The sequence below is a fragment of the Homarus americanus genome, unplaced genomic scaffold (genome assembly GCF_018991925.1).
Source record: "Homarus americanus isolate GMGI-L3 unplaced genomic scaffold, GMGI_Hamer_2.0 scaffold52512, whole genome shotgun sequence".
Taxonomy (NCBI): Eukaryota; Metazoa; Arthropoda; class Malacostraca; order Decapoda; family Nephropidae; genus Homarus; species Homarus americanus.
In genome coordinates, this window is record NW_024735442.1 from 14,869,787 (window position 1) to 14,884,711 (window position 14,925).

General features: G+C 37.4%; 1 protein-coding gene across 3 annotated transcripts in view; it reads right to left on the reverse strand.

Annotated features, from left to right (window-relative positions):
- Window positions 1-14,925, reverse strand: part of LOC121871056 (adenosine deaminase-like) — a 40,389-nt gene that overhangs the window by 3,335 nt on the left and 22,129 nt on the right. Inside the window, exons 6-10 of one of the 3 annotated variants that reach the window (XR_006089822.1) lie at window positions 11,912-12,016; window positions 9,762-9,877; window positions 8,403-8,581; window positions 5,015-5,141; window positions 3,121-3,273 (exon numbers count right to left, since the gene is read on the reverse strand). Coding sequence is in view for 2 of the 3 variants with exons in the window: in XM_042373157.1 (XP_042229091.1) it covers window positions 3,184-3,273; window positions 5,015-5,141; window positions 8,403-8,581; window positions 9,762-9,877; window positions 11,912-12,016 (617 nt within the window). In the remaining variant the exon portion in view is untranslated. The remainder of the gene's footprint in view (window positions 1-3,120; window positions 3,274-5,014; window positions 5,142-8,402; window positions 8,582-9,761; window positions 9,878-11,911; window positions 12,017-14,925) is intronic. The other 2 variants (XM_042373157.1, XM_042373156.1) reach the window with 2 other exon arrangements.

Genomic DNA, 14,925 nt, shown 5'->3' on the forward strand with positions numbered 1-14,925 from the left:
ATTCATGCAATGTTTTGTAACCTGATCCCATGCTGCACTAATGTTCTTTATGTATAGATATGTACATACCAAGATATGTGAACACGCCTGACACCAGGACTCTTGTTACCATTCATTGTACCATTTATTCACATGTCTGTATTACTACATATTATTATAGCATGTCTGATGTCTATGCTTATGTCTAATGCTTATGTTCATTTACTATGTCCCGATGTACTATGTCTGTACCGCGCTAGTCGAGTAATTAGAAGACCTCATTTATTGTCCTAGGAATGTCTAGCAACTCCCCTTGCCTGGCTAGCTAATTTCCCTCAGATCGGCCTCGGCCTACCTACGGTCCGGGGTCCCTAGTAATCGTTCCTGTATCGGTTGGCTATCACGCCCAGCCTTGTACCACTTATTGAATATATCTACTGCTCGTGCCCTGGAGTTTCAAGAACCTTGTCTAGGATTACATCCACCCCACCACACTTTATACATGACAAAATGTTGTACTCCTTTCAAAACTCTGAGCATTTTCTCACCTTCAGTAGCAGCAACAGCCTGAGCGAAGGTCGTGCGTAAATAATACGCTTTAAAGGCAGCAATAGCACCTTGATCCATGGGTTGGATGATAGAGGTAGTGTTAGGTGGAATGTACACTACCTTAACATCAGGGTGCATGTTGTCCAGGTGTGGTGGGTGTCCCGGAGCATTATCCAAAATCGGTAAAATCTTGAATGGAATCTTTTGTTGCAGACAAATACTCCTTGGCTTGTGGAATGAAACCAGTCATGAGCCAATCCTCAAACAGTACTAGGGTCATCCGGGCTCTCTTATTACTGCGATAAAACACTGGCAGTGTGTGCTTGCTGACATGTTTAAAAGCCCTGGGGTTCTCTGAATGATAGATCATGAAGGGCTTCAGCTTGAAACCAGCAATATTCCCCCCCAACAGAAGTGTAATTCTGTCCTTGCATGCCTTGAATCCGGGCATTGTTTTCGCCTCTTTGTGGATGTATGTCCGCTGAGGCATGCGCTTCCACATTAATCCAGTCTCATCCACATTGACTATTTGCTCAGGCAAATAATTCCCTTCCACAATCACATCATCGTACTCCTCCTTAAAAGCTTCAGCAGCACCAACATCGGCACTAGCTGCCTCTCCACTCACCTTAACATTGTGTAGACTGTAGCATTTTTTAAACCTATCAAACCACCCATGACTTCCTGTAAAGGTTTGATCACATTCATCTCCTGCCTGCTCCTTCAGGCTTTGGAACAGGCTTCTTGCTTTAGCCTGTATGGTTAGAACGCTAAAGGGTACACGCTTCTGTATCGGGTCTTCTATCCATATCACCAATAATTTTTCCATATCGTGAATAGGACCTTGTCTTCTCTTTGATATTATAGTTCCCTTTATAGGTGTTGTTCCTTTCACTACCTCACAAATACGTTCCTTGTCCTTCAGAATAGTGGATATAGTCGAGTGTGAGAAACCTAGGTCGCGTGAGATTGTTGCTACAGTTTTTCCATTCTCATGCTGTGTTATTATCTTCATTTTCATCTCAAAAGTAATTGCCTGTCTCCTTTTCTTTGGAACACCACCAGCACTCTTCACTTTTATGCTTTCCAGTCATTATAAAGTCAATTAAATACGATAATATCGAAAGTTCACAGCGCGATCAGTATAGGATACGGTAGCCAAACACAAACAAAGCGCTCCACTGAGTGAGTATACCCACGAGGGCACCCGAGACGCGCCACCCACTCGCCCCGGACGGAAACATTTCAGTATAGAAAATGCGCGCGTCATTTGAAAATATATTTGGTCACGACTGCCGCGGTCGTATGTCCCGACGGACGTACGGTCAAAGCAGGTCGTAAGTACCAATGGACGTAAGGCCATGTAGTCGTAAGTCGGGGTCTAGCTATATAAATATATATACTGTATATATATATATATGCAAATAAATCACTGTAGGTGCGCGTGATCTAGGTATATGCTGATAACCACAAGGAAAGAAGAAAACACGAAGTTCCCAAGCGCTTTCGTGTAATTCACATCTTCAGGGGTGATTACAGACTAGTCTGTACTCACCCCTGAAGATGTGAAAGCAAATGTTTTCTTTCCTTGTGGTTATCAGCTATATATATATATATATATATATATATATATATATATATATATATATATATATATATATATATATATATATATATATATATATTATATATATATATATACACACACACACACACAATGATATCCCCATTAGCTGGAACAATTGGTGTAGAGCACTTCCGGAAATGAGAGGTTTCCGGGTAACGAGACGACTCTCTCAAAGTCGGAAAAAAATACCTCATCCCTGGAATTTTCCGGGTAACGGAAAAATTTTCTCGGAAGTTCCAGAAATTGCCCATTACATCTCTTGAACCCGGAAAAATATCCACCATCCCCGGAATTTTCTGGTTAATGGAAAAATTTTCTCAAGATTTCCATAAATTGCCAGAATTTTCCGGGTATCGGGAAAATTTTCTTGGAATTTTCTGAAAAATGTGCCCCATGGAAAATCGACCCCAAAGCCAGAATTTTCGGGAAAATTCCAGCTATGGGAACGATCTTCCGAGAAAATTTCAATTCCGGCTATCGGAGAGTTCCAGGTTTGAGGGATTCCGGCTAATGGAGATATTACTGTATATATTATATTACAATGTACTATCAACAACAGAGTCTATGAGTCTATGTTTATTCCATCACCGATCCACATACTTTCTTGAAAAGAGAGCAACAGTCACATTAACCTGCATATATAGTAATTATAAATCTTATCAGTAATCGGTAAAATAATTACACATTTATAATCAAATGCACATTGGACAAAACCCTACTGTACTTCAGACCTGAAGATTACCGAATAAATATTTTAGAAGTTCTAATCCTTAAAACACCTTAACAGTCTACAGTACATTGCAAGTTATTTTCAAAATTAGCAAACTTTCTTTAAACATGGATATGAATTTATTTATACTGCACTACCCTGATTTAAAATTAAGTTTATGAACAAAAACACTAAGTAGTGAGGGAAGTATTCTAAAGATCCAGTACCTAAAAAGAAAAATATCAAAGTTGTGAACCTTTTTGAGATGAAGTGAGACCACTTTACCATTAAGACACCTCATCCTCAGACTCCAGAACATCTACATGCATCCATAAGCATTCCTTAAACTTTGAATAAGTACTTGCTTCTCAACTGTAGGCAAAAAGCAGTGATTGGCAGCCTCAAAGTTCTGCATTAAAGCAAAGAAAATGTTAGTATGCACTACAATAACTTAAAAGCATATGGAGAATGTGTGTGCTTATGTGTAATCAGCATGCAGTCTGGCGTGTGTAATATACTAAAACAATAATAAAGGGAAGTATAGACCTTTAAATCCAAGACCCTTGGGACCAAGATAGAACCAGTTTTGAGGATTATCTGATTTATTGGGTCCTAGGTGATCCATCTGTTACCTAGGCCTACCAGTAGACTATGTCAAGTTTTGTTGGTAGGCCTACATAGCACTAGAGTTAGTTAGTATACTAGCATACTATCGGTACATTGAAACTAACAGTAGTGTACACAAAACCAAAATTTTATAAAACAAAATCTATTAGTTTTAGCCTTCACAGGTATTTGGCACACTACAATAGTCTAAACAATACCTTACTGTATCTAAAAGTGAGTTTCTGAGACTTTGCAAAGCATAGTTCATAAATAATGGATATCTGATTGAATAAATAACCCTAGAAGCGGATTCCTTTAATTTACATATCAATTGCATTAACAAAATGTCATTCCAGTATTCTGTGTTCAGATAGGTTTTGAAATATCAAAGAAAGATTTGATTGGTGAAGAGGATAAAAGTAAAAGTAAAAAGTATTAATACAGTTAAATATAAATAAATAAAAGGCAGTATAATGCGAAGTTTCAATAACTTTGATTCAAGGTTAGCACGAAGCCATCTTGGTGAGCTGACCAAAGGCGGAAAGGATAAGACATCAGAGGACCGCATGTGACAACAAGTAGAATCTGGCTACTGTTACTTTAAAGCTTTGATTTAATTTTTACCAATACAGTACTCTGTACTAATATAAAAAAATGAACACAATAATAATAATAAAGAACATCAAGGTACTGGACTTTAAACCTGACAGCCAACTGATAGGCCTAGGGTAACCCCAGTGAAAAAAATCTAACCTAACCCAGGGAAGAAAATATCATTTTCAAGAATTTCCAGTTTCCCAAGATCCGGCTTCTAAGGGTCTGTACCTGTAATAATATTAATAGTGTGTTATATGGAAACTGTATTAATAGTTTACAGTTTATTGATTATTAAAGCAAGCAAAAGGCAATAATAAACAAAAGACATACAGTACATCATGATACATACAGTATACTGTACTGTACAACATACAGTACAGTATAATTAGGGAGGGGTGGTTAAGCATCCATCTTTATTTAAAATTTGGCACAATAATGAGAAAGGGACAGTTCCTGTAGTAGTCAGTGTGAGGTCATATGGGTTTGATGCAGCTGCGGTTTTGAACTGTACGGTATCTCGCAGGAAGAACCTCAGGGTCCAGAAGGTGCCATAGTAAGGGTGATGCAACGCTTTATCCCAAAATGACAAATGACATGATATTGATGGTACAAATTAAGTGGGCCAATGTACTGAGTGCCTTTTGATAGATAATGTAAGAGGAATAGACAATTATCTTGATTGTCCTTTATTAGAATCTTTCTGTAAGTCCCTGTCAGGTAAAAGTTAAGGGAAAAAAACAGACGGGGTAAGAGTGGGTGAAATTGGAAAAAATGAAGGTTGTATCGTAATAATAAAAGCTGGTCTTTTAACAAAAGTGCCAGTTCTTCTAAATAATTTACTAGCGCTTGAAACACTACAAAGTGTGTGTGTATTATTTTTACCTATTGTATGAACTTGGTAGTTTCTTGGATATATTACATTTAAGTTCAAAGTTTTATATACATACCGCACGTGTGAAGTGTGCCTCTGTAAAGCCCCACTCGGTAAGGAGTTTGTATTCGTCCATCAGCTGTGTGTTAGTGATGGTTGGGTCATCAGTGTTGATGCTGAAGCTTGCTTCATCCTCAGCAAACCTGTTATCAAATTAATCAAACTGTAGTTTTGAACACACTTATGAGTAATTAACTTTATAAGCAGGGCTGCATCAAGACAATCTAGGGCCCCGGGCACTATATCGAGAGGGGCCCCCCTTACCCCTATCCCCATACTTTTTTTCAGGAAAAAGAACGACATTGCAAATTTCAAATAAAGGTATAGTTTATTTTAAAAAAAAATTGTGAATTCAACTTATAAAAAAATAAACTAGAAGGCCATTTCAAGTGTTTTCTCTAAGTTTTAAGTTGCATACATTCATTACCAGCAGTTGTACTTAGATTACTCAAACAAAATTTACCTTTCAATAAAATAAAATCTAACAAAATTGTACTAAACAGAATGTCTGATCTTAATTCATTTATTGGAAGAAACAACTGTATCTAGATGAAGTACTTTATAGATGTATTGAACTAAAAGTCAGCCTTTCAAGCTTTCATAGCAGCAAACTTGAAAACCACATCTTCAAAGTCAATCACACGTGTTAGATCGCTTTCAATGGACATGATGGCAAGGAAGTTCAGCTTATATTGGCTCATTGTAGCACGCCTTTCACTTTTCACCAGTTTCATTTTTGAGAGGCTGCGTTCTGCTTCACACACACTGACATGCAATGACAGAAATATTCTCAAAGTTATGCTGACATTTGGAAAAGTTGCTTCCAAATTCTGATGTTTTATGAACTTGAGCATCACAGTGGTGAATCCATTTTCTCTTTCAATCTGATTATAAAATTATAAAAATTTTCAAATTCATCAGCACAATCAGAATCAAAATCATCTCTATTTTGATGTGAGATGGATTACTCTAGCTGTAAAATGCTCTTTGTTTTGATCTGAGAAACATTTTAGAAACGCAAAATCATCTGCTAGTCCTCTATAAGCTTCTTTACGTTGTGCAAGACAAGTTCGCAGTTTATCTATGAATAGAGTGAAAGTTTGCACTCTGAACATCTGACCTGGGAATTCTGCAAATTCTTCATCTGGTGATTTACTTTCATCAAAATATCTCTTTCGTTTTCTCTGACGTTTTTCTTCATATTGATAATGATGGTTTATGCATGGCATGGTGTTCTTTGCATCATCTTCAATCTCGTCAAATTTTTCACGCAGTTTCTCGGTGAACTCCTCAAAAGAGTCCAGCAATGATGTGGCTGTCAGCAAATCCACACTTTCCTTTTGCAGAGTTAGGCTCACTTTATTGAACTGAATAAGTATTCTATTCCACATTTTTGCCATGAAACCGGTTTCAAGTTTTTCTAGGCCAGCAATTAATCCATTTGCCTCTGACCTCATAGATTCAGGTTCAACATCATTAGCCACAAAGTCTTTCAAGTTTTCATATCGGCTTTTGTAGCTAAGGCACAACGCTTTCGTAGCCTCAGCATGGCAAGACCATTGCGTAGTTGACAAACGTTTTAAAGTTAAAATCTTGTTGTTTTCATTTGGAGTGAAACCCTTTGTCAAGATAGCCCAACGATGTGTTGATCTTGTGCAGAAAGCAAAAAGTTTGTTAAGCAAACTAAAAAATTTTATGGCTTCCAAACAACAACTAACACTTTGTACTCCTACCAGGTTCAGTGAATGGGCAGCACAAGGTACATAATCAATGAGATTATTTACATCTTTGATTTTTCTTTGGAGACCTTCATATTTCCCAGACATATTGGCAGCATTATCTTAGGATTGTCCACGACAATTTTGAATATCTTATGTCCAATTCATTCAATGTGTCCAGGAACCTTATCACACATATTTTATCCTGTGTGACTACTGATGGGAAGGTAAAGCAAAAACCAATCCACTAGTTCACCAGACGAAGAAGCATACTGGACAGTGAATGCAAGTTGGTCAGTTCTTGAAGTATCGGGAGTAGAATCTAAACATTATCATTATTATTATCATTACTATTATTATTATAACAAATATTTGCAAGCTCAAGGGCCCCCAGCCCGGGTTCCACGGGCACCGCTGTTAATGCGGCCCTGTTTACAAGTTATCTCCCCATTAGCTGGGATCTCCTGTCCACAGAACTCTCCAATAGCCGGAATGAATTTTGAGCCTTCGGGAAAAGCACACTCCATTTCAGGCATGGGAACAAGTTTCTGAGGATGAAATCGTGCTCATTTTACGGAAAAATTCTGAAAAAATCTCTCCGTTCCAGGCATGGGAGAAAATTTGCCAGAGGTAGGTTCCAAGAGAGTGCATCATGCTCCAATGTGTCCCCACATGCCAGGTGCATGGGTGGGCTAGCTGCTTGGGTGACTTAGGCCATAGACCCACCCACTTAGTTCATATTCTGCTGCTATTGTTAAAGATTGATCCCTCGCTCGCTGCAGTTTTTGCATATAATTTGTGTTGTGCAGAACTGTACATTATTATACCAAGAGTACAGTGTTAAAGCAGTGTTAAGACGTAAAGTGTGATTACAGTACACTTCCGTATACAGTACTGTACATTTAAGAAGTGTGAAAGTACTGTACATACCAGTGGCCAGTTTAGACGAATTTGTAGAGGTATGTATACTGTACTATACAGTGCATGCACAATCCCTCCTTCATGGATGTAAAAGATAGTGACAATTAGTAAGAGCTGCTACAGTAAATGGTACAGGACAAAGGTAGGCCATCCTGTATCATCATATTACCATTTGGCCTACCTGCATCATAAACCCAAGACAACAGCATATGACGGCGAGTACAGTATAGTGCATACAGTAATGTCTATCCGTGCAAGATGTGTAGTTTACACTCTGAAAATTGTCCCCAGTACAGATACCCAGAAAAATTTTGGAGATGTGCAATTTTTTCTGGGGTAGAGAAAATTTGACTCCATACCCAAATACAGTATGTATCTCTCATTCCTGGAAGAGCTCTACACCAATTCTTATTGCAGCTAACGGGGATATCACTGTATAGTACAATAACTGTAATACTAATATATATCATATTCATACTTTCTCTCCCAAAATAAAGGACTTGTACATCAAAAGAGTTTTCTTTTTTCACTATGGGTGAGAAATAAATGATTGATCTGGAAATCTGTGATTACAGCTGTGTTGAGGTAAGAGGACTCTTGGATTGCTTGTCTCAAGTTTAAAGGGTTACAATCCTGGAATTAATTAATACTGTAATACTCTACCACTGCAACCATTACCCCTCAAGTAAAAATTAATAATGCTGTAGAGATAATAATGTGGGTAAAAAATAGAAAATATTCTCAATAAAGCACTCAAAGTCCTACCTGAGGACAGGATGTCTCTTTGATTTGGTTTTTAGAGAACCAATAGATCCTGTGAGATAAGAGGAGTGAGGACAAACTTCAAAATGGATATTCTCCTTTAAGCACATTTGATATATACTCTCATCTTCTACTACACGGTAACCATGGCCGATCCTCTCGGCACCTAATGCTTCCACAGCCTAGAAAAGAAAAAAAAGGATAAAATAACAGCTTACGAATTCCTTAAATTACACTCAAATTACTATTACTGTATTGTAATTGCTTTTGCAACAGCTGAAATAATTGGTGAAGAGCTATTCCAGGAATGAGAGATTCCAAACACAACTAAGATTAATTTCTCATCCCTGGACTGCTGTAGTAAAGTTCGGTGCAACCTATAGATCATTCACCGTTGATATATAGGAATGAAAAAAGAAAAAATATGGATGCTATAATGATGGACAGAGTATAAACAGCAAAGAGAGACTTCTGAAAAAAAAGAAAAAAGTAGACAATTTGAGAAATGACTCAAATTAATAAATCCAATGGGAAAAGAAGGGACTGAAAAAGTGATACATAGAGTATTAACGTGATACAAGAATAAGTAAGACATATGCAGAAAAGAATGAAAAAATGTCTTAATCTTCTTGCTACCAGGCCAAGTGTGAAAATTTTCAACTGTTCCCCATCTGATGACAAAATTCTTGTCATCCAATGAGCTATATATTATGTTATGGCTATTTTTTTAACTCCTAATTATAGGTAGATAAAATGGGGTACTGTACTTTTTTTTTACGGTTTCCTGCACACACCATCCCTACATACAGAATGTGCAACCCCACCCCCACCCCCCCAAAAAAGCTTACCATAAGGCAAAAAACAAAGGGATTACATTTTTTTCGTAGGCTGAGCAGGGGGTTAGTGTAGTATGGGATAATCAGCTGCTTTGACCTGTCTCCAATTTACTGTATAGTGAAACAGATGATGAATATTTATTTCGTTGTCCAGCAGCAAGAGGGTCAATCTGAGAAAAGTGAAGTTTATTGTGGATAATGGGACACTAGAAGTTAGGTTATCATAAGTAGTATAGATTACATATACAAGAAGAATATTAGTTGAAGTCTGTGGAAGGTTGAGTGAGAGAAGTTGCTTCTAGTTTTGCATTGAGAGAACTTTTGCTTGAAGATAAATGAGAAGTGTTGGTTGAAATTTTGTAGAGAGAAGAATCTGTGGTGCATTAGAAGAGTGGCATATCACATGCTGGATACAGACTGACATATGTAGTACAGTAAAGCAATCCTAATAATAAGCAGAATTGATAGATTTTATGTCAATAAAGTTGCTAAGTGCTTGTAAGCCCTATATACAGTATGTAATTACCAATTTGACAGTACTAGCAGGTCCTGCTTCTCCAGCATGAATAGTGCGATGAATCCCTTTCTCTCTTGCTGCTTCAAATACTTCTACAAGGACACGGTCTTCCTTTAATGACTGATCTGAAATTTTGGCTTTAGATGTACAAAATTCATAGATATAATTAGATACAGTACTGTATATCAATATTAAAATTAATCGCTGAATATACCAGTAACATTAATATTTAATATGTTTTGACATAATGCAAGAAATGAATTGCAACATTTAAATGTGCTAAAGTATTAGTACAGTCCCCCCAAAAGTATCGTTACCATGGTGTTGATGTGTTTCATAGTTTTATGAGCAGTGTTAGTTCACTAGTTTCAGAATGTTTGGTACAGTCGATCACAGGTATTGGTACAGGGTATACTCGTACACCATAATATATATTACCATATTTCCCAGCCCATAAAACAATTTTTTCCGTTAAAACATGTACAAAATCACCCTGTGTCTTATTTGTCAAAGTTCAAGTATAAGATAGAAAGCTCCGTTCCAAACACAAACCCCAGAGATGTCAAATACAGTCCCCAAATGACCCAGAAATATTACACAAGCTTATACAATGCTTAGATAATGAGAAAAGTTACAGTACAGTTCAAACTTAAAATTGGTAATGATTAGCTTATAAATATTACTGGGCCATAATTCCTATACAGTACTGTACTGTACTTTTGGAACATTATCCTGCTTACCGCTTGGCTGGTGCTTGTTTGGTAAATCAATGCCATCTACAGGTAGGTGGATCAACTACTGTAATAACTCAAGAGGTACCAGTATTGCTTTTACAATGTCCAAAAAAAATGCTAATGCAGTGTATAAACAATAAAATTGATAAATAGCATATCATAAAATACAATAGTGCATATTTTATGCTTTTTATTTCTTTACATGATTTCTCTTATCTTATCTATTGTTCCTATTTACTTAAACAATTACAGAGGGTATAAGAGGTGGAGAGAGTGGTAGAGGCAGGGTCTGGTGGGGTGTGTGATGGAGGGAGTACAGTGAGGAGGAGGATGGGAGGTTGATGCAGCCAGTTTCGTCCACTCCCACAAGGGTCACTTGTCCTCCCTTCTAACCTAGTGTATGTACTTCGCACACCTGCATCATATAGATTTTTTGTTTTTAAAATACATTTATTAAACCAATTTTTTTGATAAACTATTCAGGATTATTTGGGTCAAAAATAGTATTTCTACCTTAATTAGAACTGATTTTATTGACTCTGGTACAGTATCAACAAGAGATGACTGGATTTGGCACATTATATTCAAAAATTACTATATACAGGCAGTCCCATGTTTCGACTTATGAGAGATCCGAGGTTAAAATTTTTTCCTTACTTTTTTCATAATTTTTTTTACAGCATTAAAAATGCTGAGGTACTGACTCAGACATCTCAGGACTTCCCATAACAGACATGGTCATTAAAAAAATAATAATAATAAAATAATACTGTACAGTATTGTACTGTACAGTATTAAGTGTGATAAACTTGGCTAAAAAAAAAATGCTGTTGTGTTTTAGTTATCATGGCTCACATGATTGTTATGTGAAGCAGTGGCAAGACACTGACTCGAGATATTTGTACTTTGGGAATGGTGATGTGATTAGTATCCCAGTTTGACCTGATGTCAATGAAAAAAATTGAATGTTAAATGGTTAAGTATGGTATAGCATTTCTTCTTAAGATAAAGCCTCATTAAAAATCAAATCCAAAGAAAGCAAAACATCTCAAACTGTAGACTTACTGTTGGTGAATCACAACCAAATAAAAACCACGTCTTGGGTGGGACTTATAATGATTGTGAACACCAAAAACTTTCATTAAAAATATGTTTGTAGCATTTCGAGATATTTGGGGGCAAGTTTTTTGTGGGAATATATTTCGGATTTTACAATTAGAGTCTATAGGAAAATATGATCCAGTTTACAAATAAATTATTTACAAAAGTTTTTTCAGGAACAAAACCATTTCACAAATTGAGAAATGCCTTTATAAATTCCTCATAACGAGAAAAAATATTAATTATAAGAAGCAATTTTTCTTTTAATTTACATAAATCATATCAACCCTTAGATAGGTACAGTATTCATAATTAGCATCTTACCTTCTGTAGACCAGTCAGAACATTCGTGATATCCAGCCAAATCAATACCAACAACTCCTTTACTACGGTATTCCTCACACAAACGGAGAATATCCCAATACCATTCTGTAAAAGGTGTATACTATTATTATTTCTACCAATACATGTTATCAAAATACAATGAAGTTCACCTGCAGGTACAGTTAGACAATAAACATAACACTGTTCATGTCAATGATGACAATGGCAGCTTCAATGGTTATAACACCATGGGTATACTGTAAGGTCTTCTACAACCATACATTGAGATTGAGCAATTGTGTATAGCCAAGACTAAAAGGATGAATCCCTAAGGCTCCAACCTATGTGACTGGGATCTAAAAAGTACATCAATTTGAAAATTAGGTTATCCTCCACATTCTTGCTGGATGCCATCAGGATAATAACTGGCATGAGTTACATGATGATTGTTCGCATACATAGATTGCCCGGCCCTCATAACACTCTTCAAAAGTGAGGTGCTTGAGATTTGCTAGACACTGCCTGCTCTCCAACACCTCAGATACCCGAGAGATTAGAACACCTGCAGTCACCTAGAACAGTATATACTATAGAAAGGCAATAATGATTTATTAGAAATCTTTAAGCACTTTAAGTGCTCATAGTCAAGTGTTCATATCATGAGCTAGCAGGTGCCTGTCCCATGAGATATTACAGCCTCAGGTTAAAGAAGCCAAAAGTTTGAGAAACTGTCAGAACTAGCTTTTTGAAGCGAGAGTTGTGAACTCTTGTAATAATCTGCCAGAATGCTGTGACGGCACCAAGTACGAACTCATTTAAGACCAGATGATGCCCAATATTGGTACAGGTTCAGATATATTCTGGAAAGCATACCCGTACATGCCCAGTACTTGTCAAGAGTGCATAACAGATAATAATAATAATGGTTGCCCCTCATGTAACGAGGATGGCCGGCCCAGGGGACACCTAGGCGTGAATTTGTTTAAGGTGTAGAAGCTGTCGCCAACACAATAACCACACCCTAAGTTAAAGAGTTGCATGACCCAGTGTCAAGGAATAGTCCGAGAAGACCAGACAACTCGCCAACTGCACTCGCTAACCATTACCCCGGAATACGATCAGCAAATCGAATAACATTCAGGTTCCCAATTACTGATGGGTAGAAAGAGGCAAATGGTGTAAAGAAACTTGTCCATAGTTTCACCCTACCCGGGGATTGAACCCAGGTCCGCTCGCTTGCGAGGCGAGCATGCTGACCATTACACTAAAGGTAGTACATAACCAAATGCACAAGTGGGTAACAGGACAATCAAAGGTGAAGAGGATAAAGTAAAGTATGAAGGTACCTTACAAATGAGAGAAGATTGGAGAGCTTTTGTTGTTGAGCATGAACACACATGCTTCGATTCCCTGTGGTCTAACACAGCTATATATAAATGGACGGAGTTTGACCAAAGTAGCTGGGAGGGAATTTTTAGAGAGGTTGGCAAAATTAACTTATCTTAATGGTTTTGGGATCAGGATCCTTGGGCACAAAACTAATTCGGAAGAATTGAAGTGTATTTAAGAGCTTTAAGGCAATTTCGTTCTAAATAGGAGGAGCTCAGATACCCTGTAGGATAAGGTGTTTGAAATGTTAAGCTAAAGGCTATTAAGTTTTGAAACCTGAGAAATTTTAGGTTGAGGCTTTTCCATATTCCAAAACTGAGCATCTCTCATATGAGAATAAAGAAATTCCTGACATTTAATTAGGATATCATTAAGTAGGTGTGAGGAAGCTTAAAGAGGATCCTTTCATAGATCTCTATTGACTTAAAGGATGCCTTTTGTCTTACAGTATTATCCAAAGCAAAGGAATTTTAGCCCTTTCATATCTTTCAGTCTCAGTATCATTCATAACCAGCTCTAGGTACAGTGCTTTCTTGTGGATTGAAAATTGGTCAAGAATCTTTACCAAGCTTTCAGGGATATGGTTAGAGACAATAAGGAGTTTTCTTTCTGGTGTATTTTGGGCCATTCTCAAAGGAAAGGTAGAGAAATACACAAAGAATTTCAATGAAGAAAAAGTCGAGGTTTCCTTTTAAATAAAAATTCAAATTTCTAATCATCCACAGGCGTACATTAGGGGTGAGTTGGTTGGGGTTCTGGGGGAGAATACTTTCTCCTTCCTATGAAAATCTGCTCTCTCCTGTCTGAAGAATAATTCCTCATAACAAGATTGAAAAATAGTAGGAAAGTTGGTCTCTGCAACTCTAACAGTGGAGCTAGGCATATTCTCTGCGAACTGTGATTTTCAGAAGGAATCAATCCTTAAGAACCAGATTCAGAGATAGAATATTCTCTCTTAAGCCCCGTCCACACGATCGAGCAGTGTCCGGCGGGCTTTGCCTGTTTACCAGGCAAAGCCTGTGTGTTGTTGTACACACGAGGGTGGTTGGCGGCAGTCATAGTCTGGCGCCGGTAGCTAGTAGGTGGTCGGCAGTGGCGGGTGCGGTACGATCACCATGGTGTGTCGCAGGAATAATCGCCGGACAGTTAAAGTGAAGAGCATAGCTCTTTCAATAAACCGTTAATTATAATAATTGCTGCTATGTGCAAAAAGAAGAACCAAATGCAGAAAAGGGAATGGTGCAAAGAGTGGTTATGTCAAAGAAAAGTATTGTGAAGTCATGCCACCCAACACCTTTGACAAACTTCTAGGGAAAATGGAACCATATATAAAAAAAAAAAACAGGATACCAATATGAGGGAGAGTATATCTGCAGAGGCTCGTCTAGAGTCAATGCTCATATATCTTTCAACTGGGTGCACCTACACGTCACTTCAGTATACAACGAGGATATCAAACCAAAGTTTGTCTGGCATAATACCTGCAACTTGTCAAACCATGTATGAAGTACTCAAGGAAGATTACTTGCAGGTGAGATTTGTAATACATAAAAATTAATTGAATAATGTTAGAATTATGATATGCATAGACAGGAAGCTATGGGACTAGAGTGAGGAGAGCGGCA